At 47.9% G+C, this 23181-nt stretch overlaps 1 protein-coding gene across 7 annotated transcripts in view; it reads right to left on the bottom strand.

The window, feature by feature from the left end:
* Nucleotides 1-23181, bottom strand: part of Myt1l (myelin transcription factor 1 like) — a 191428-nt gene that overhangs the window by 47497 nt on the left and 120750 nt on the right. For all 7 annotated transcript variants that reach the window (XM_023702399.1, XM_023702398.1, XM_004642308.2 and 4 more), the window contains 5 exons: nucleotides 22280-22494; nucleotides 16624-16877; nucleotides 14971-15207; nucleotides 12093-12214; nucleotides 11151-11219 (listed from right to left, as the gene is read on the bottom strand). In XM_023702399.1, the coding sequence (XP_023558167.1) occupies nucleotides 11151-11219; nucleotides 12093-12214; nucleotides 14971-15207; nucleotides 16624-16877; nucleotides 22280-22494 (897 nt within the window). The remainder of the gene's footprint in view (nucleotides 1-11150; nucleotides 11220-12092; nucleotides 12215-14970; nucleotides 15208-16623; nucleotides 16878-22279; nucleotides 22495-23181) is intronic.

Here is a 23181-nt window from a genome sequence, read left to right as displayed (position 1 = left end):
GGGCCACCAGGGGGATCTGGGAAGCCACGCTTACCTTGCATGCCAGAACCCAAGGCTCAGACAAGTGGCAAGGTGAGACTTCTGCAGATGTTTCTCCAGCTCTGATAAAACCCCAGTCACTGCCAACCACGTCTGGCAAGGCGTGCTTCTGCTTTATAACCTGCTGTTGCTGGTCACAGCCCTGTAGGAAGTTGGCATCGCCTGGCCAACATATGAGATGCTTGGTGCTCAGGTTTAATGATGGGTTTGTTATGACAGAAGCTACAAAAACATTTTCCTGCCAGATGTGGTGGCACACACCTGTAATTCCAGCACTCAGGAGGCTGAGGCAGGATGATTGCTGCTAGTTCAAGGCCAGCCTGGGCTACATAGTGAGACCCTGTCTCAGAAAACCCAAACCAAACAACTACCACTTTCCCCAAGGAATAGTATGCAGCTATTACAAATGAGGTGATATAATTGATATGTTAAACAGAAAATGAGGCTACAAGACTCTAGATGCAGGGGCCAGGGAGATAGCTCAGTAGAATAAGCGCTTGCCTGGCAAGCTCAGGGTCCTGAGTTCAATGCCTGGTATTGAAAAAAAAAAAAAAAGATTCTAGATGCATTGTGATTAGTCAAAATACAAACACCACCACAGATGGGGGTGCAATTCCTATTTTTCATTTTCTTCACCATCTCAATTTCTGGTACTTCGTTTTATGCCCAAAATATCATTTATGAACTTCTTTACTTAATTAATAATATATTTTTCTCTTTGAGAGAAACCATGTACCAGTAGTGGGTGATTTTTATACATTGTGTGTATTTTTATGGGAATGGAATGAATGTACATAATAAAACACCATCAGCACTTGGCCAGAGGAGGGAAAAAATGAAGAATAAGAGCTGAGAAAGAAGAAGCGACTGCTCACATCCTGGCAGGGTTGATGGGCAGAGGGCTGCTGTAAAGGCACAGTGCCAGAGCTGGTGGTGCATGCCTGTAATCTCAGCACCCTGGGAGACTGAGGCAGGAGGACCCCAGCCTGGACAGCATAGCCATTTAGTGAGACTCTGTCTCAAAATAAAAAATAAGAAAGGCTGGGAATGCAGCTCAGTGTGAAGGCCCTGGGTTTAATCTGCTGTACTAAAAAACAGGGAACAGCTCGACCTGGCTGTATTAGGCCCTGGATTGGTGTTATCTAAAACAGCTCCCTATTCACACTCTAAATGGGAAAAGAACCCCACAGCGTGATATTGACACTGTCACAATTTAGGATAGGAAGAAAAAGTAGGACAGGAAAGCGCTACTGCCCCTGGCCCTCCTAGCTGGGCAAGCTTTTCTCTACTGGGAGGCTGCTGGCAGCAGAGCAGCTCAGAAAGGAGTGCTTGGGCTACAGCAGAAACCCAGCCTCTCAGAGCTGAGGGCCCTGGGCTGCTAGCATGCCTGATCATGGTCTCAGCGACGGTCAGGCACACGTGAGAGACGGTCCCTTTGCCATCACGGCTATGGCCAATTTTGAATTCTGGCCTATGTGTAAACGTCATAAAGATGACTATTGTTTAAAAATAAAAATAGCACTTGGGAGGCTGAAACAGAAGGATGACAAGCTCGAGCTCCACGTGAACGACTTAGTGAGACCCTGACTCAAAAAAAAAAAAAAAAAAAAAAAAAGGGCTAGGTACGTGACTCGGGCAAAGGGCCCGCGTTTGATCCCTACTGCCAAACAAATACGCAAGACTTTCTACTAACTGGCATCACATTCAGTTACTCTGGTACCACGGAGAGAGGTCTTTGTTATTTCACTACGCAACATGCAAGTATTCTGTTCTGACACCAGCACTGCGAAATCTGTGTCATATTCCATTCATTCACTACACTCATTGTAAAAAGAGAGAGCAGTGTACAAATAAAGAGTATCAATCTACTCAGCAGTGGCTTAATTAGTACAAAGAAATATCGAGCACCAAGATCCTAAGAAAAATTCCTAAACTATTCAGATGCAGGAGTGAAATCCTCCTAAATGTTTATTAGAAGGTGGTAAAAAAAAGATACATAAGAACAATGTCAGTGACGTCTGATTGTATTTGCTGTTACTTGGCATTGGCAGCTATTTAAATTTGAATTAATAAACATGAAGTGCAGTTAGGGTCCCAATTCATCGTGCCCAGCAGCTTCATCCAGGCAGCTCAGGACCAGTGTGTGGCTCAGCACAGAGCAAACTTCCCATCATTCCAGAGGATTCTACGGGCACTTATCCCACAGAGCCGAAGTTATCAGACAGCATTTGCTCTGAATGCTTTTTCCTAAAAGGGACCAGGTAACCCTGGGATGTCTCGTTGGTTCCTGCCACCAGATACTCTGTGCTTCTCTTTGTAGGGAGACAAGGTGTCTCCATCTCTCAGTTCTGAACAGAGAGCGTTTAAGCACCTCACTTGTAGGACCTAGATAATTTGAAATAAATTGGATGGCAATTAGATGGAATTTTGTAGCACCAGGGATATAATTCTTTCTGTAAAGATGCGACAGCAGCACAGAACAGATGAGATGTGGAGTCTTTGAACTGTCACTCCTGGGAGAGTGTCGGTCATGTTGAAGAGGAAATACATAAATGGGTTAAATATCAGGATAGGTTGATCTGCGGGGCTGCTGCGACTGTCTCCAATCCCAGCCCTCTGGGTGCACAAATAGCCCTGGGTCCCCTTCAAGCATCTCCAATCAGGAAACAGCTCTGGAGAGAGGGATTCTCTCTCCTGAAACTGCCAGGAAATAAATTTCCTCCAAAATCCTTGTCAATAATTTCCCAAAGGGGACATCTACTTTATTTCCAATTTCGTTCATTCTGCTCTGGGGGACTATAAATTAGTGAAGTGTTTACTAGATTAAAACCTCAGATTTACAATTAAAGGCCCATGTAACCTTGTATTACAAGGCAGACTTTCCCAGCACGGTCTTGCTGCTCAGCCTGCGAGGGGCTACTTTTCTGGTGTGGATCCAGAGCCTCAGGGAGTCTGAGGGGGCTCATTTCTTAGGATCACCCCAGAGGAGCCAAGGCCTACATGAAATCGGGGCCATTCCTGATAATGAAGAGCAGCTAAACTTAACCAGATAGAACATCTGACAAGACCTCAGAGAATTTGATGTGTTTTCATGAAAGCAAATTTGTCTGGCTTTGAATTTTAATCTTAGGACCACAAAATGTGTGCGTGTATGTATGATTTATAATACATATTCAAAAGTTAATAAACACATGTATGTATACTAGAAGTATCTTTAAAATTCAGCTTTTATTGTTTTTTTTTTTTTTGTGGTGGAACCAGGGATTGAACTCAGGGTCTTGGACTTGCCAAGGAAGCACTTATTCCACTGAGCCATCTCCCCAGGTCCCAAGTGAAGAGTGATTTTCTTTTCTTTTCTTTTTTTTTCTTTTTTGGTGGAACCGGGGATTGAATTCAGGTCCTTGTGCTTGCCAGGGAAGCACTTATTCCACTGAGCCATCTCCCCGGCAAAATTCAGCTTTTAAAATGGTAAGGAATGTCATTTTTTTAATCTGATCCATGTGCATCAAATATGACCTACGTCTTGAAAAGAAAAATAATTGAGAAGTTAAAAAATTAGAATACATAATAATTAAATCTTGGAAGCAGTCTACAGGCCCATCGACTGATGAATGGACAAAGAAGATGAGGTGTTTACACACAAAGAAGTACTACTCTGCCAAAAGAAAGAATACACTTGAGTCTTTTGTAGCAAAATAGATTCACCTTGAGACCATCTTGTTCAGTAAAATAAATCAGACACGTGAGCTTAAATGTCACACGCTCGCTTTCTCTCGTATGAAGAACCCAAAGTATAAATCAATTAAAGACCAAAGTAAAAGACAGATGATAAGAAACAGGAAGGTCTCTTGCAAAAGGGAAGGGACCAGGACACAGAGGGAGGAGAGGAGAAGGAGATGCAGAATGATGAAGAAGTTCTGTGTATGTGCAGTGACTGCCCGCAGGAGCACGGGCATTACGTGCACAAACTCGCGCCTAGTAAAAAGAAAAAGAACAAACAGCGGCCTGCAGAAGAGGTATCATTTTCATTTGATGCTGGGATGGTGCTCTTTTATCTGCTTGGATGTAAGCACTATCACTCAGTAGTTTCTGACATCTGTACCGAAGGCCTCCTCGTTTCTGAAGGGGAGAACGTAAGGCTAAGTAATATTTCACAAGAAAAAGCTGCCTCATGGTCTGATTCTGAATGTAAGGTGGTTCCCAACTGTGTCACAATAAAAACCCATGGAAATCACACAGCTGGCTCCCTGTGAAGTTAAGGGTCACCTCTGCCCTGGGAGGGGAGATCTGGAGCCCCTCGTCTCTCAGCCTGGCTGCACCCAGGCTGCGGCAAGTGCATTAAAAATGGCTACGTGGATACCACTATGGTCGCAGGATGCACTAAGCGTCAAGAAGGCAGGCCACGCGTCCTGGCCCTCCTTTGTGCGCCTGTGCCAATGGCTAAGGAGAAGCCCTGGTGGCCGCAGGTGCCCAGGTGGAAGGGCATCCATAAAGCTCTTCCTCTGGTCCATGATCTTGTGCTGATAGCCAGTGTGCTCTATTGGGGTTTTATAAAAATGAATGAAGAAACATCTGTAAAAAAACCTTGAGAATGTCTTTTATTGTCAAGGTTGGTCTTGGCAGTCCAACCTTGCTTTTTGCCTTGCAGGAGCAAATGAGCATCCATATGTAAAAACCACGTTCCCTGCCAGGCGCTGCCCGCTGTGGCTTCCCAAGAGAAGCTGTTGTTCTAACACGGACCCCCACGCGGACTCCTGCCAGTCCTGTCTGGTGGGGCCACACGGTCTCTCCACAGCACGCCTCCTCTCCTCTCCAGTGAGCATCTAGAAACCATAGCAGTGCCTGGAATTATTCAGTCCAACCCTGGTCTTGCCTGTCTCCTGGTACCTTGGGACGCCCTCCTTCTAGCACCTCTTGCAGGCCCCTTCAGGGCTCTGCCTGGGGTCCTCCGGGTCTGAGTTTCAAGGCCATGTCTGTGGCGCCATCTAGTGATGCTGTCCACACATTCCTGCTGTTCTTGACTCTTGTCCTCGGCCTCAGGCCGACTAAGCTGTTTGTAGCAGCCGGGCTGGCTCTGCCTTGAAGTCCAGACACTCCCCCTCGTGTGAAGCTCTTTCCACATCCAGTTGGTCATCCTCCATGAGCTGCCCACGGTGGGCTCTGTGGTCCTCAGAGGCTGCTCTGGCGCATCCCATGGCCGGTGTGTATGTTCAAGATTATCACCAGGGAATCTCTGGATTTAGACGCACTTTCCCCTTTGCCTTTCTCTAAATACCTAACCGTACATTCCTGAAGGGCACAAACTGTGCCTTTTCTCTGGCTATGGATTAGACGTCTCAAATAAATTTATAAATGGAATTTTACCCTCTGCAGTGTCCTTGAAAATGTCTTTACACGGTTTGTGCCTTCACACAGGAAGCCAGTGAGCTCAGGAGGTTCTCAGCTGCCCCCCTTCTTCAGAATGCTAAGTTGTGAATGCGGACACCAGCTAAGCTCTGTGGGTTTGTGCACAGGGGCTCTGGATGCGTGTGTTAAGGAGTGAGTGTGTAGAAGTCTCGATCATTCACCGATGCAAACAACCAACGCACATCAAAACCACCAGTGACAAAGCACAGGTCCACAGAGCACCCGCCACAGAAAATGCTGGAAAGGCATCGTGCCACACAGTGCTTCCACACTGGGGTCTTCACCTCCTCAGCCAGGGCTCACCCTCGCTGCTGGGGGAGAAGAACCTGAGGGTGACTTGGCACTGGGACCTCACAGGCACAGTGACACTTCGGGAAGCCTATGGTGGATTGTATCCAGGCTGCTTCCTCACACTGTGGGGCCTCTGGCTGTCTCTTGGTGCAGGACAGGAGCAACAGGGACTCTGAGGCTTCTTCTTGTCTTCCCCTCCTTCATGGGCAAGTCAGTGAGCTGTCTTTACATTCACAGCTCTGTTTCTGTTTATTAGGGTGTGTGTGTGTGTGTGTGTGTGTGCGTGCGTGCGTGCGTGCGTGCGTGTATGTGTGTGTTTAAAGTCACCCTCAAACACTCTTATTTTAGGAGCTTTCCCACAATTGTGCTTACTTGTAATTCCATGTTATTTTTTGAACTGGGAATCAAACTCAGCACCTTGAGCTTGCCAGACAGACAATTTGCTGCTGAGCTATACCCCCAGCCGTATCTCTATTTCCTATAGTGAACTTCAGTTTGCTGTGTCATTATGATGAAAAATAAAAGATTACCTGCCACACGCTGTATGTTGCAAAGTATTTAAAAATGTTAAAGTGGGGGCCAGGGAGATGGCTCAGTGGAATAAGCGCTTCCCTGGCAAGCGCAAGGGCCTGAGTTCAATCCCTGGTTCTGCCAAAATCAATCAATCAATCAATCAATCACCTTAAAGGGAAAATGTAAAAGCTTTCCTAAAAATGTTAAAGTGCAAACTGTAATTTTTTCTAGACATTAACACAGAAATGGTGGAACTGCCAGGCATGGTGGTGCGCATCTGTGATCCCAGCACTTGGGAGGCTGAAGCCAGAGGATCACTGCGAGTCTGGGGTCAGCCTAGGCTACCTAGTGAGCTCCAGGCCAGCCTCTCAAGCTACAAGGTGAACCCTGTCTCAAAAAAAAAAAAAAACCAACCAAAAAACCGCAACAAGAAAAGACAAAGACAAAAAAAATATGATAGAACTAGGTCCTAGCAGGAGCACATACCAAAGGCAGTGAACTGATTTTAAGAAAGGAATGAGAAGCTCTCCACCTGGGTGTGATGATGGGATGTAATATCCAGGTGTTCTCCATCACTTGAGAAGCTGTACAAATGTGTGCATGGTGTGTGTGTGCATGAGTGCACTGGTGTGCATACATCTATGTATGTGAGTGTGTGCAGAAGCATGTTTGCATGTGTGTGTGCAGGTTTGGATGGGTTTTCACAATTATTGTGCTTATGTGTATACAAGTAAGTGTGTTTGCACGTGTGTACCATTTGTGTGTATATGCATGTGTTGGTGTGTGTGTGCATGCAAGAAAGAGTCTGTATGTGTCTACATTCATACTTGATGCAAATTCTAATTTTGGATGGAAAGTTGAGTACTTCAGGGGCAGCTGGAGAAGGTTGTCCAGTATCTGGAAGATTTAGCTCAGGCTTGGCCATTACTACTTGCTGTCTGTGCCTGTATGTCTAGAGGGGCAGCTGCCACCCTACACTCAGCTCCCGGGGGCCTCTTTAGCACCTTGCCTCCTGCTGGTGACCCTCAAGCTCCAGACGTGGGAAGCATTTGTTGCTGGCTGGAGACTCTGTGGCTGGAGGTGTGCTAGGGGCAGGCTGGGGCCACTAGGCGTCCCCTCACCCGGACACAGCCTCTGCCCAAGGGACCATGTTCCTAGGTACCTGGGTGAGCCCAGTCTGTGTGGTAAAGCATGAGGTTGCTATCCAAGAGAGCGTGTGGGAGCAATCTTTGCAGTGAGGGTGGAAGTGGGGATTTCATGATGACAAAGAGCTTTGTCTACCCAGCAGCCACAATGACCTCCCCCGTGGGAAATCCAGCTGTCAGTGACGCATGAGTCAGAGTCCTAGCTGAGCATGCAAGCTAGGGATAGTCTAGCAACAAGCAACCTTATATTCTGAACCAAGTTCAAAGTTATAATTCTTTGATTTCAGTTTTGTTTGAAAAAAAAATGTAATTGGGTTTAAAAAAGCTTTATATGTGACTAAAATTCCTGTGTGCCTAAGCTAAAAATACCCAGGATGCATGCCCAGGGCTTCAGGGTCGATGAAAGAACATTCCAAAGGTTAGAAGTAGGGTCTCCCTTGTCCACAATGATTAACAAAGGTTGGACAGGAAGAAACAAAGACGAGCCAGTGGCTTGAGACTACACTTGCTGAGGGGCGAATGTTAACAAAGGTTCAGGGGCATCCCGAGACACAGGCATGAATTTGAAGAAGGCACATCTACATCTGGCCAATCAGATCATAGATGAGGTCAATCTGGGCCCCCTTCTAAGGGCTAATTGCCTCTGATGTAGAACTGAACATGTTGGCTTAAACTGGTTCCTGAGCACCAGTGGCGTCTGTGACTCTGGCTGCTCCCGGAGGTGGGAGAAGGAGCTCCCAGGAGGAGACCCAGACTCTGCCAGACTGGCTCTGTGGGGCGGTGGTTTCTGATTTTGTCTACTTCATTTCCTTCAGGAATCTTTGAAAAGGACATTTTAATAGGAGCAATTTTCCTTTGGAATTGGAGCTCACATTCGGTATAGTTCTCACCAGAAATCCAGTTTAATTCACACAGTTTTGTTCTGTCTTGCTCATTATTTGGCCCGTGGCCTCAGTGTGGACTTCTCATACATCCCCGTGAGCTCATGCAGAGCCGTCGCAGGTCCACCCACCAGTGCCCAGGGCCATGGTTTTGTTTCCCTCAAGTCCTGTCACCTCTACCGCTGCCTCCCTCCCTCCAAACCACCAACTGTGTGTCTACGCTGGGGGACCAGGGGTCAGGGAAATCAGTGCTCCAGATTTGGAATAAAATTCATGTATACATTGCATTTTAATACATTTTCAAGTTTACATATTGTACATGTTTATACACAAAAACCAATTGTCACTCTGGATTATAATTGAGCAAAGAGCTCAGGAAGCCAAAGAGGATCCAGGGTCTAAGGTTTATCTGGCCTAATTCATCTTGTCCCTGGTCAAGAATGTTACAATAATGGCCAATAATAATAATTTTGTCTTAGCTGACAAGTAATTGAGAAAAATTTTGAGGTAATTGGAACCCCTTTCCTCCTCCATCTTTATGAATAAGTAAAGGGCATTGTTTTGCACAGTGAACAGAGATACCCCATTTTGTCACTTAGGTAAAAGGGTGCTATAGGAAGCCATCGAAGCTCTTAGAGGGGTAACTGAAGAATGGCACATTGAAAAGGCTCAGGCATGAATCACTCCAACAGCAACTGTTGCACACCCTAAAGGGGATTGGTCCTCCCTCCTTCACCTGGGAAAAACCACCCAACAGCCCTTTCTGAATCAGCCAACAAAGTGATAAATGCAGGTTCACAATTAAAATGTTAATAGAAAAAATCAGTATGGTCCACGGTTTCCTCAGTTTAGCAAGACATAGCCATCAAGTGCAAACAGGTCATTTAAATAGTAGTCGCTTTACGGAAGACAGTTAATGGGAGTCCTTGGTTTTAAAGATCCGTGAATAGGAATAGACCATTTTGGGAAATTTGTCAAGTCTGATTTCCCAGCCAGGTTCAAGCAAAACAGAACTAATTTGCAAAGACAAGTTTAGAAACGTGCGCGTGTCTCTGAGCTCGCCAATGGTAGGCAAAGACCATCTGGCCTCTGGATGATGTTGTCCACCTCCAGGAAGAGGCAGGGTAGAGGGTGCTGGTGAGTCCCATGTTTTCCAGGAACACACGAGAGAGAAACGCTCCCCTCCGAAGATGATCATGGTAAGGAACATCACACCATCTCCCAAGATGAGATGAGATCAGAAAGTGCGGAAACCGCAGAGTTAGCAGGTCTGCTTGGGATTTCAGACCAATGACATAAACTTCTGAGTACAATGCTAAAGAAGGCACGCAATGAAAATGGAACAGCAAGAAGAATTCTGCGGCCATGGGACTCTTGAGACGCTAAGCAGTAGAGGCAATGCTAGACGCGAGCAGCACAAGGGCTATTTTCTTATGTGCAGCTGGCCTGTTGAAACTGGAGACACGCCAAGCTTTTGCAAAATATTCCTCATCAAGAAATTCAAAGGAATGCTGCCATATTCAGATGTGTTGGACACATTCCAAGTGCAGTTAGTCACGTTTTGACCAGGAGGGAAATGTGGATTGAAGCCATGATTAAAAGATGCCTGAGCAAAGTGTGAGGAATTGGTCTAGCTGCTAAAGCTGTCCGTTCTGAGAGTCTAAAGATACGTGTCCATCAGGCACCGCTTTGGATGATGCTGCTACACACTGAAGAGCAAGCCCTCCAGCTGTTTACAATCCAGAAAGAGAAAGCCCAGAGGCTGGTGATGGAGGGGCTAGTTCAGGAAGTCACTGAACATGAACAGGTGGTCTATGGCACTAGGGCCTTGGACAGGGATCCTGCAAAAGATGACATGGTATGAAACAAAATCCTGACCCCAAGGTATCCTTGGGCTACAGTGATGGGACCTGGACGGGTGTGGGTGGAGGGTTGGGAGAGGGATCAACATGGACTTGAAAACATCTTTTTCCTTGGTGAATACGAAGGCCTTTCCTAAACAAGATGAAACTCTAGCAATGTGACATCATGATAGGATACGTCAGACAAAGGGAAAATTATCAGGGGGACTCCTGGTTCTCAGGGTGCTGTGGAATTGTCAGATCTTGTCCTCAGTCCTTACAAATATTCAAGCATCTCTGCTCTAACTAGAATGATGGTGGCATTAGTATATGTCTTACAACCTGTACTAAACTACTTCCCAAGCTTGTGTAGGGCTTGGATATGCTGGCGAGACAGACAGAGGAAGAACACTTGGCCTGGGGTGTGGGGGGTGGTATTTTCATCATTTTGCTAGAATTGTACCTAAAAGTCACAGGCACAGAGGAGAGGAGGCAAAACTACTAGAAAGGTGTGTGTGTGTGTGTGTGTGTGTGTGTGTGTGTGTGTGTACAGTTGGATGCCGTCGCCACATGGGTTCTCAAAGTCCTGGGCTGTCTCATTAACTAAGACCACCATGTGTATAAGGAGTTAGTTATTATCCTAAGTACTGTTAGGTATCCAAATTTTAATACTTAGACTAATTTCTGACTTAAAAACTTAGATTTGATCTTTTAAATTGCAATAATTTTCTAAGAGTTTGGGTCACTCTAAACTATGTGTTGGAGGGTGTACATACAAGAAACTCCCTGTGCCTCAGAAAGTTCCAGACAGAAAAGAGGTCATAGGAGCAGCCTAGAGATGCATGGGAGGGGAGAAGGCGACTAGACCGTCCCCAGGCTGCAGGCCTTGGTCCTTTGAACTAAAATAGGGCACTGATGTCATAGGTGAGTCTTTCAAAAATATTTCTGTTCTTTTCAAGTGACGCATTATTTCTCACTGTAAACTGACAAGTGCATAAATATTTTAAAAGAGAATGACTGTCATAATCACTTACTTGAGTTCTTGTGAGCTGGTGGCCAACATACTTCGAATGCTTTTATCAGCCAGTGGGCAGCCAGACAGACTGTAAGACAGGCCGGGAGAGGCAGGTGAGTGACCCTCGAGGTGACAGAGCCACCCGGACAAACACGACATACAACTGAATTTAAATTAAAAGAGGTCAATGCAGAAAAGCGATGGTGACAGTGCTGTATACTGAATTTTTTTTTCTTACAATGAACTCTAAATATGTTCAAATGTAAATTCAGGAAAACGACTCTGTTAATGAACTTTTTTAAAAAAAGATAAGATATTTGTGCTCTTTGGTTTAGATATCTGAGAAGAATTGTGCAAATTTAGGGAGCTCAAGGTTAAAAGACATTATACAACACCTCGGTCTGCATGCTTTGGAAGGCCAACACAGAGCACTTAGAAGGTTGACACAGAATTCAACATTTTTACTTTGACAGCATTGTTGAGGTAAGCTGAAAACAATAAATTGAAAAGACAGAATCCACCATGGAAAAAAAAAAATAAAGTCACACCTTCTGTGTGAGGCGTAATTACCAGTCACATGACCACTCCCATCACACCCTGGAGTTGGACATCTGCCACCAAACAAAAACAAAAACAAAAAAACAGCCAAAATAGTAAGTATGCTTAAAAAAAACTTGAAAAAAATTTCATTGTTTCCAGTTTAGCTGCAATGTCTGCAAGGGGACTAGGAGCCCAGGCGAAGCTGAGAGCGCACGCGTTGGATGGAAAGGCGCCTCCGAGACTGAGCACCACTGCGAACAAGCAGGTGGCCCGGCCTCGCCCTCCTCAAGGCAGCCACAGATGGGTGTGTGCACGAAGGTGCATGCTCCACCGGCAAGGCGCGGCACAGTGATCGGTCTCAAGGGAAGCCAAGGAGAGGGAGGGTGGAGGAGACCCGTGTTCTGCCTCCTGTTATGCTTACGTTATTAAGTCCTTTTTGCTGTCCTTGCACTGGGGGTACTTGGGTTTGGGGCTTGGGATGGTCACCTCCCCAGGGTACCTTCTTTCTTCCAGAGCCTCCTGGAAGGGGTCCAAGTCTTCCGGCTGCAGACAAAGCACAGTTTCAGGGCCACACTGGGCCAAGCACACACCGGGCGGCCTTCTCTGCCACCTCCTCTTACATCATGCTCTGAGAGCCCCATTGCCTTCTGTCCTGACGAGGCCTCTGCTGGGAACCAGGCCTGGCTTGTCCACCAGTAGCTCTGCAGGGCTGATGGCCAGTGGCAGTGGGACTGAAGGTGACAGTCAGAGACCTCCGCTGTGGCCTGAGTTTAGCATTGCTCTGAACAGACCTAGCACCAACCCACATCTATTGTAGAATAGAGATCTTACCCATTGCTGGTAAATATTTTACATATAGGTACTTTAAGTCTCAAATCCAGGGAAGAACAGTCACATTCATGTTGTAATTTAAAATTACTCTCAGGCTGTGCCTTTGTTACACAATAGAATACCTACTTGTAGTAACCTGGAAATTCCTGTGGGCGGCAGTGAGGAGCTCATGTGCGCGCTACGTCTCCTACATGGTAAAGTTTTGACTTCTAAATCTGTCATAAAAACACTTCTGTCTCTGGACTTTAATTAAAATAAATTTGGGGATTCAATTACCGTGCTCTCTTTTGGCAGTAATGATTTTAACACTGCAGGAGAGAAAAATACTTAGAAATTCAGCTGGCCACTAGGATTTTATTTATTTTTAGTACAACACCTAGCTACTTAAATCAATTTGAAGAACAAGGATAACAGGCTCCTAGGTGCTCAGCTGCCTTCCCCTCCAGTTTCTCCGCAGAGCTAACTGTCCCTTCTCCACTTCCGGGTCCCATGGATGCTGCTGCTTGGACAGCGGTCTCCTTACTCTGACAATTTTCTGTTTTATAGTGAACAAAAAAAGATGTCATAATTTTTGGATCTGAAGCAGTCACTCCATTAAAACAAAACAAAGAAAAAAGTTCTCTACTTCTTATTTTTAGTCCAAGGAGAAGAATATAATACTTTAAGAACCTGAATTTGAAAACTCGAATGTTAACACTGTGTCTTGCTTTTCCGAATCGTTTATTTCTTGGGGAAGAGGGTTGTCTTTAATTTCAAAGAGCACACTGGTCGCCATCTAAGTACTTACTACTTTCATTATAATTTGCTGCCAGCAAAGAGAACACTATTTTCTTTGGAAAAGAACTGATACGCTGTTTGTGCATTTTCCTAGTGAAATAATTCGTAACAAAACACAGGTGTTGGAAAATAAAATTTAAGAGTTAATAGTTTGTACCACTCCATGTCAATTGCACATTTCTTCTCATCCAACCGAAAGCATTTTTTCCCCTTAAGTTCTCAGTAGCTGAAGGCCATACTTAAAGAGGAAATGCACAAGAATGATCAAAATGTATGATGAAAGTTTAAATTCAAAAGATTATTGCCCAGATATGTAGCTCAGAGACGTAAGTGCCTGCCTGGCAAGTCCAAGGTTCTGAGTTTGATACCTGGTACCCAAAACAAACAAAACAAAACTCTGCTGCCGGCAAGATAGCTTAGGGCAGACTAAAGCATCTGCTTAGGCAAGCTTAGGCAAGCACAGGGACTGTGGTTTGATCTCCAGCACCACATGTGGTGCCAGCCCCACCCCCCCAGTGGGCTGAGCCCGCCAGAGTCTGGGCATAGTGGCCCATGTCTGTAATCCTAGTGCTGGGGAGGCTGAAAACAGGAGGATCCCCACGAGTCTCAGCTGCATAGTGAGACCCTCTAACAACCAAATAGATTAACAACAACAACAAAACAACGAACAAAAAACAAAAAAAAATCAAAATAACATACAAAGATTGTTATAGTAAAGGAAACATTATTAATTCATTTTAAAAACTTTCCCCTCACTTTGAACATACTCTTCTCATTGTCCTTGCCACTTTCTGCAGCAGCTCTGGCATCCTCTTTCCTGAGGGTCTTTAGCACGCGGGATCACAAATACAGTGAATACTGCTACTCAATGCCATTCAGAAAGGCAGCTCATAAAAACATGACGCTGTGTCTTCATCCACCAATCCCTGGACCTGGCACCGTGCAACTCCTGGCTCTTCCTCACAGTCACAATGACCAGGAAAAGGAGACAATTTGAATCCATTCAGGGCATCAAGGCAGCCAGGACAGTGCAGTTCAAGACACTCAGGAAAGAGGTCTCCAGAGAAGCTACAGAAGGTGGCAAGGGGTGTGGTTTTCAGCAATGTGCCTTTTACTGTAATATGTTTTTTTGGGGGGAGTGCTAGGAATCAAACTCAGGACCTGGCTCTTGCTAGGCAGGTGCTTTGCCACTGAGATGTATCCCCGGCTCCTGCAGTACATTTTTTAAAAATGTATTTAGTACAGGTTCTACAGGGTCTCACTATGCAGGTCGAACTCGTAGTAATTCTCCTGTTTTCAGCCTCCCAAGCGCTGGAATTACAGGTGCATGCCACCACGCCCAGTCTCAATGTTGTCTCAGTGTGCCCTGGGTTCGGGCCCGGCAAGGCATGCCGGGATTGAACCCCAGCTGCTCCTGCAATACATTTTTAAGTGTAAAATTCACTGCTATTTTTAATCACATGTTATATTTTCTCCTGAGGGGTATGCAAATTTTTAAAAATTTTACTTTTCTTTCGGAGACAGGATCTCACTAGGTTGTCTAGGCTGGTCTTAAACTTGAGGCCCTCTTGCCTCAGCCTCTCTGGTTGCTGGGATGACAGGCGCGTGTTGTCACCTCCAGCAAGCTGCGTTTTCAGGCTCCCCCTGATCGCATCATGGGGAGTGCAGGCAGGTGTTAGGGAAAGACATACCGTGATCTCCTTGGGGTCATCCTCATCCACCCGCCGGGGCTTCATCTTGGTATAGTCCACGGGCAGGTCCCAGCAGTCCCCCTCGCTCAGCTGGAAGCACCTGGTGCTCATCACTGCCTGTTGCTGGGGGGACATGGGCTCCAGGGGTGTCAAGACTGGGCAGCAGCTGTCCCGTGGCCTCTGCTTGTTCATGCTGAGGTCCAGGGTGCCGTTCTCATCGACTTCCATGTCGGGGTTCTGTGGGCAGAAGGGTGGGTCATGGGCTTGGTTTGTTCTGGATTGGATGCCCTGCGAGTCACTCAGGTGATGCCCACTTGGTCAGCCAGGATCCCTCCCTCTGTGTCTCTGCCATGAGCCCCAGAGGGACCTGCGCTGTGCCTGGGCATGTGCTGCCCTAGGCTTCCCGGCTGAAGGAGCACCTCGCTGTGCCCATCCACTTCTCTATCATCTACCTTCTCTTCCTTTCTCTTGCCTTTGCCCCCTCACTACAGCTATGGTTTTAGAAATGAGCTTGGCCAGAAAAAATTCAAAGAAATGATTTTTTTGTTCTTGAAGGATGGGGAGTTTTTTAAAAAAAATATTTTATTTTTTTATTTCGAGACTGCGATCTCACTAAGGCACTTCTTATCTTTCCTCCCTGCCTGGGAAACATTTTTCCACACAAACCCTGACCGCCAAGAACACTGCATGTGCCTGATGGCTTCAGAACTAGGGATCCAAATATCCAAAGAAAAGAAAGCATTTGCAAAACCACGAGGAACACTGACCTTTCTGCATTCGCACAAACAACACAGACAGATTTGTAACACTGTCAGAGCTGTGAGCTCGGGGTGCAGGACTGCGGCTCCCGGGAGTCAGGGGAGGCGCTTTGCTTATCTGAGAGCCTTGGACTGGTGCAGCCCCTCTGTGGCTCAGCTTGGGAAGCCTGGCTCCCACCGGCCACCTAGTGGCCCTGGCCAAGCAGGCGTCCTGATTTTCCGCTCCTCTCAGTCTGAGCCACTTCCTCTCTTCTGCTCTAGCACAGACAAGGTGCTGACAGATAAGAAAAATAAGCCACAGAAAAGCCCCACGCCCCATCTCTGCGGCCACACTGGACGAAGGTGTGCAGCCTGTGCCCACAAGGCCATCGGGAGGCGCCATCAGATCAGTCCTGCTTCATTGTCCCGTCCCCAGAGCCATCAATGGGGAGTGTGGTGAGGGCACATTCCTTTGTGTATGGGAGCTTGGTGCTGCCAAGTTTTCTTCCTGCTGCCCCTTCTAGGGGTGTGCGTCTTTCATATTCTCTGTGTGGTCACTGGAGACGCCATGAAGGCACATGCTGTCCTTTGTCTGGGGTCAGGACTCCTAACCCCAGCGAGGGAAAGGACTGACAGCTTCTTGTGATTTAGAACATACCGTCCTTTGGGAGGCTATGGGAGCCCTCGGTGTTCATATTTCAAGTGCATTAACATGAGGATTCTTGCCTTTGCTGGGCACAGGAGGAGCCCTGTACCTACTGGGCTTGCACGGTGAGCCCAGCACCTGCCACATGCATTAGGAGCCACACACCAAGCAGGTATACGAAATGCTGCACCTGCAGACAGGGCCCACCTCCCTCTCTGTGCACAGGTGACCTGCCAGGTGGCCCTGACCCGGGGGGGGGGGATTGCGTACCCGCGTGGAGCACAGGTCCTGTGGCTTGGTAGACAGGTTTTGTGGCATCTCACGGCAGCGCGTGGACAGGTTGAGGATGGCCGTGGCTGCCATGTGTGCTGCTTCCATGTCGTGCGTGTAGTCGAAGCTGCTTTTGCTGCAGGTGCTGCTGCTGCTGCTGCCACCACCGCAGCTCAGGTTGCTGCTGCTGCTGGGTGCGTAGCTGCTGCTGCTTGGGCTGGGGCTGGGGCTGGCGTTCTTGCAGTACCGCTTGGCTGTGGAGACACGCGGCAGGGGCTCAGGCCCACGCCTGCCGCACTTGGCCACACACACACGGGGCTGGTTCACCACAAAGAGCCCCGGCTCCTTCCCTGTTCCGGCCTTCTGCTGTGTTAGAGTGCACTGAGGGTTGGGAACCCTGGAGGGGAGGTGTCCTCTCCTTTCCCTAGCTATGCCTGCCTCCGACTTGGCTATGGCCAGGAAGACACTAGCCCGTGCAGGGACAAGGACCTCAGCAGATCACTTACGGGTCAGGTCACTGTCATCAAGGGGCTGAGCTAGCAACCGGGGTACGGTGTACTGCTGCAGGTGACCTGGGCACTCAGGGGGCCTGGGGACTGTCTGCTGGAGCTTCGGGCAGTGCAATTCCGGCTGGCTGTGCAGCTCAGACACGTGACCTGGACGTCCCTTGTTCTGTAGTCCTTACCAAGGCCAAGGGGTGAGGGAGGGCACTGCACACACCCATGGATGCAGACCAGCAGAGGGCACAAGGGAGAGCTCCACGCAGGCCAGGACACGCTTGTGGGGCACCCCCTCTTAGCCTGCTAGCCCCCCTCCCACCGGCAGAGCAGTGCCCCTTTCCAGCAGCCACCTCACTAACTGCACTCAGGACAGGGCTATTTTTAGAGCTGTTTCAAAATCTTTAGCACCTGGATAAGAACTCTTTTAGATGGCGTCATCCCCGCTTAACATCACATGATTTTCATCTGCCTGCTAGTCCAGGGAGGAGCCAGGTGTGAGGAATGACCTAAAGGTAATTCTTCGGGAGGTTGCAAAACCCCCCAGTCAGTGTCTCTCCAGGTGTCCTGCCCCTCCTCGGTGGGATTTTTCTCCTCCCCTGAGAGTTGTGGAGTTTGGCCCTGGGCAGGGCAAAGAGGGTGCTGGGTGTGCTTAGCGTGCCCCAGCTGCACAGTAAAGTATTTGCCGTCACCCTGCTAGAAAGGCAGTTATGGGGGCAAGGAAGCTGGACCCTGTACCCTGGGTGTCATCCACACGGTGACTGCAGCCCCGCACCCGGAGCCCAACCTTATCACTTTCCTCTGGAGAAGAGGAAGAGAACAAAACCCAGTGAGTGACACACCATCTAGAATAGCAAGGGTAAGAGACTGTCCCGGGGCAATGGGCTCTGATAGGCAGGAACAAGAAGCAGAACAAGGTGGTCAGTGCTGACGACCCGAATTGGACTGATGCTGTCCTCTGGGGACAGTGACAACCAGACTCCAGGACAACAGTGGCCACCCTGTTCTCAGCTCAGCCTCTGGCCAAAGACAGAAGGAAACTGCGCATGCCAGATAAATGGTTTCCACTGGCATTTCCATGTGTGGGACGGATGGCCAAGCGTACTACACACATGTGTGAGCGCACACACCCAGCTGTAGAGAGCAACAGGCCACCTGTAGCCAGAGCCACTTCTACTGGGCCGCGGGGTCTATCTCAGCCCAGCTGTAGGGAGCCATTCGCTGTGGAGCAGGGGGTAGCTGAGGCGGGCATGTCCTCCTCTGGTCTTCTCTGCATGCCCTTATTTAAAGGGCAGAGCTGTGTGGCACAGGGTGGGCAGGGCTGGCAGGAATAAGTACAGCTGTGCCAGGCCTAGGATTAACACAGCCTGTGGGCAAGACAGAGGATTGTGAGTAACCCAGCAGCGGGTGCGTGGCTTGTCTGTGTCACTGCTTAAGTGCTGGGTGACACTCTGGACTAAAGTTCAGGATTCTCTATCACTTAAAATTTTGCTAAGTAGGGCCGGTCAAATGGCTCAACAGATTAAAGTGCCTACATGCAGGCACAGGGGCTGGGGGTTCGATACCCTGGGCTTGCTGTGCTGGCCTCGCCCCGGCCGTACTGGCTCTGCTCCTGGGGCACCCTGAGATGGCGTTGAGACTGGGTGTGGTGGCGCACACCTGGAACCCCAGCTCTTGGGAGGCTGTAAACAGGCAGATCACTAGAGTCCAATCTAGTAGTGAGACCCTGAACACCCTGTAGACCCTTCCCTAAAATAAAAAAAAAATGTTCAACAGAGGAGTGTGGATGCTGGAGAAATGAAATAATTTACACCAGGGCTTCTGTGTGTGTGTGTGTTTTTTTTTTAGTGGAACCGGGGATTGAACTCAGGCCCTTGTGCTTGCCAAGCAAGCGCTTATTCTTCTGAACCATTTCCCTGGCCCCTGTGTTTGTTTTTAAACTAGTTTGTTTTTAAGACTAGACAGAGGTTCAGGAAAAATAAAGAGAGAAATCATTCACGTAAATAAGACAAGTAGTGTTTTGTTTTGAAATGAGTGAATATTGATGTGTGAAAAAACAGAAGCCACACCTCGGGTTTGTGGACAAATCAGTGGGTGGTGGCCCGAGGAAGCCTGTATGGCAAGGCCTGGGCCCCGAACTAGGATGCAGATTGCCTCGTGGGACATTTTACTAAAAGAGTTTCTAAATGATTTCTTTCTCTCGACTTTCTTGGACCACTCTACGTTATCATGTGGCTATAAAGTGTAACCATAGCAGCACCTCAAGGCCCTCAAAGTCTTCCTCACAGATGCTGGGCCTGGGTTGCTCTGGTGGACAGTACAGGACAGTACTGACTGAAGGGTCAGTAATCCCTCTGTGACAGTACGGCCCTCCACCTTGGTTCTTTTTCAAAATGCAAATGATCATCATTTTTGTTTTATTTGAAATGAAAACAGCAGTGTCTATGCTTGAAACTGTCCAGGGAAGGAATGAGCCTAATACTACTGCCTGTCGCTACATGTCTGCAAAGCCAGTAATGTCGGTATCATGTGGGCTGCATTTAGCACTGCTCTGGGTTCCGGTGCTGACCCAGCAGAGCAGCGGACATCAGGCTGGAATGTCCCCTGCCACCTCCTCCCCCAGAATGGACCCTACCCTATTTTCCCAGCTGAGAACAACTGAACAGTGACAGCTTCCCTTAGGCCAAATCACTTCATTATCAGAGGACAGATCAGCAACAACTTGGGTGCTGGTAGGAAGCCGGGATCAGGAGAAAAGTGACCAGTTCCCCTTCAGAGGCCGTAGGTGTGTGCCAGCATAAGCAGCCACTCCAAGGCCACCTACTCTAACACTATGTCCCTGCCTGCAGGAGGAAAGACACCATGGGTCCCTAGAGTTACATGTGGCCACATGATCCAATTAGAAATTGAAAACCAGTGCTAACATGAGGCTTCCAGCCACAACCTTGCCCACTCTGCTGGTGAAACTGTCCCAACAATGTCTGCTTCTGGTGCCGACTCGTCTCTGTCTAGAGGTCCCCCGAAAGCATCATGTGTGCAGAGGCAGGGCTTTGGAAGGTGACTGAATCATGGGGCTTAGAGCTGACTTGCTTTTAGGAAGTGGGTCCAGGTGGGAAGAGGCAGCCCCTGGGGGTGTGGCCTGGGCAGGCTCATCTCCTCCCCAGCTCCTCCCTCCTCTCTGCTTCCCTTGTACCATGAGCTGAGCAGAATTCTCCACTAGTTCTCTTAGCCGTGCCATCCTGCTGTGCAGCCAGCTGCCTTTGGACTGAGACTGGAGCAAAATCAACCTCTCCTCCCCTAAGTTGTGGGTATCAGGTATTTTGTCCAAGCACTGGGGGAGGTGGTTAACAGAGGTACCCTGTGGGTTGAGCCTGCTAATAGGCAGTGTGCTGATGGGGCCTTGGTTCTGTCCCTTGGTCAGGACCCTTGTGGCGTAGCTACTCCCTGCCTGGTCTGCCCTCCAGGGTGGAGTTGGGGATTCTAAGGACAGCATTTCTGGTCTGTCAGAAACTCACAATGTGGCAGGAAGACCAGACATTCTCCAGCGAGATGCCCAGGGATGGACACAGGCTACTTGTGGGCTGCAGCGAGTGGCCAGTGTCCCAGTTTGTCTGGTCTCCCCCTTTAACTTTCTGATGTGTAGCAGCCCTGAGATATGCTCTACCCACTGCCACCTTACCTGGGATCCCCCCCCCACTTCTAAGACTTAGGCTCCAATCATACAATAAGTTTCAATAATTCAGGCCACAGAGAACCACCCTAAAACAGGTATATAGAAGGAACATCTAAAGAAGGAATACATGAAATCACTGTACGAGTCCCACGGATTGAAAATTATATCAACAGAATCTTCATTTCTTTCAGATTCCTCTCTTGCAGTTGAAGGAACAAAGCTAGGGCAAAGACTGAGACTGGCAAGTAAGTATTACCAACTAGCAAAATAAAAGAGAAATAATAATTTTTATGATACCCTACAGCTGTTCCTTTTTTTCTGCTCTGTGCTTTGGAATGTCCAAGAATTGATACACAAGGATAATCAATACACGACACACCAAAGAAATACTGAATTTCTTTCACTATACAAAATGAATTGCTATTAGATATGAACTAACAGCTCAGGGAGTCCTGACATTCCTGCAGAATCCTGAAAGGCTTCTGAATTCCCCAAGCATTCAGTTTAGATCTTTTTTTTTTCATGAGTGTACATGTGATTTTAATGAAATAGATTTTCAGAGAGGAGCTCCCAAAAATCTTTAGAACCTAATCTCTTTTCCTTTGCATCAAGATTCAACTTTTGAATCAGAATTTTTCAGACCCCGAGTCTAGCAGGTAAAATTGGGTGGCTAAGCCTACATCTATATCCTAGAAGCTGAGGCAGCCACCTCATGAGGTAAATACAGTCTCTGACTCAAGGATAAACTACTTACCAAGTTAGCTGAGGGGCGAGATGTCACTATTTACACCTAGCGGTGGACTAAGATGGTGTGAAGGGAAAATCAGCTACCTGTCCCAGGCAGCAGGGGAAGGTCACTTGTTCTTTCTGTTTGGGGACAGTAGCAAGTGACATGGTGGCATCAGGGCCAGGTGGCTGAAAACCTAGGTGAGCCTTTCTTCCTTGTTTTTCCAGATAGGGAAGGTGCCTACATCCTGGCTTGTGGAGAAGCCAGCCAGGCAGGGAAGTGGGGCCAGACTGCAAAGCAGTGCCATCAGAAGTGTCTTAAAGGGGCCATAACATGAGGACCCCCCAGAAGACCCTGCTCCATTTGTTTGGGTGCAGCCTGGGTATTCAGGTGTGGGAAAAACCATCTCCTAGGTGATCCAAAATGTACCCCAGAGGGATAGCGGTGCAGGCTGCAGATTTATCATGAGGCCAGAACTGCTTTCCCTGCACTTATGAAGAGGAAGCTATCATCTTCCCCACTCTGCCGCACACGGACAGCTGGTACTTTTCTCTATGTCGCAAATACAGCCAGAGCAGATGGATCACTTGGGAATCATTGCAGAGCATGGTCCCCTCCTCCCCACCCACCCACCCATGTGGCTCTGGGGTCACCCTGTGCCTGTGGCCACGCATGTGGGGCTGGTGTGCAGGACATGGTTTGACACAACAACAACATCAACGAAACTGTGTCTCATGTATAAGAGTATGCACCTCCTACCGTCATCATATCCTTTGGGGGACATGTCCCTGGTTTGCACCTTGGGAGCTATGGCTCTCTTGCCATAAGTGTGGTTGTCGAAGCTGCTGTACTCAAATGAAGTCTTGGAGTATTTCTCAAGCTCTTTGGCCAGGTTGGAGCGCGGCGTGGTGGTGGGGACGTTGTTTCTGTAGCCATACTGGGGAATCTCCAGCTGCTTCACAAAGCACATTGGCCTGGAATGGACAGGACAACAAACGACAGCTTGCTCTCTCCTCGCTGCACACCCAACGGGATGCCTGGCCACACCAGCACATGGGTCTCCTACCTGCATCAAGAAATCAGGATCTTTCCCTGAAACACCTTCCTTTTCCTCAGAAAATCCCAAGTGTGCTTGGGTCCTACAGCCCCAAACAACCATCCGAGTTGAAAAGACTGAGAGACAGAATACTCCATGTGTCCTCTGTCTTTCCCTTTCTTGTATAAGGGTAACAGTGGGTCTGATGGCAACAGGAGAGCTAAGGCTGAAGAGAATCTGACAACCACACATCCTCTTTTCTATGGTTTCAAAGGCTCACAGGATCACACACGAATGATGTGAGCTAAACAGAATGTACCTTGGCTGGGTGGGCCAGGCACAGCTATCGTCCTGGCACTCTAGGAGGCTGAGGTAGGAGGATCGAAAGCTCAAGCCCAGCTTGGGCAACTTAGCAACTTAGTGAGATTCTGTCTCAAAATTAAAAAAAAAAATTAAAAAAAGGAGTTAAAGAATGTAGCTTAGTGCAGAGGCCCAGGGTTCAATCACGCGTACTGAAAACAACAATTGGGCGATAGAGAAATAGTCTTGGGGGCAACGAGAGAGATAAAAATATACCACAAGTTACCTAGTGGGGCATCGAGATGGGATGGTACTAAAGCATCTT

Source organism: Octodon degus, unplaced genomic scaffold (genome assembly GCF_000260255.1).
Source record: "Octodon degus isolate 3935 unplaced genomic scaffold, OctDeg1.0 scaffold00151, whole genome shotgun sequence".
In the NCBI taxonomy this organism is placed as follows: Eukaryota; Metazoa; Chordata; class Mammalia; order Rodentia; family Octodontidae; genus Octodon; species Octodon degus.
Note: the sequence above shows the minus strand (reverse complement) of the source record. Positions and strands in the feature narration are given on the sequence as shown.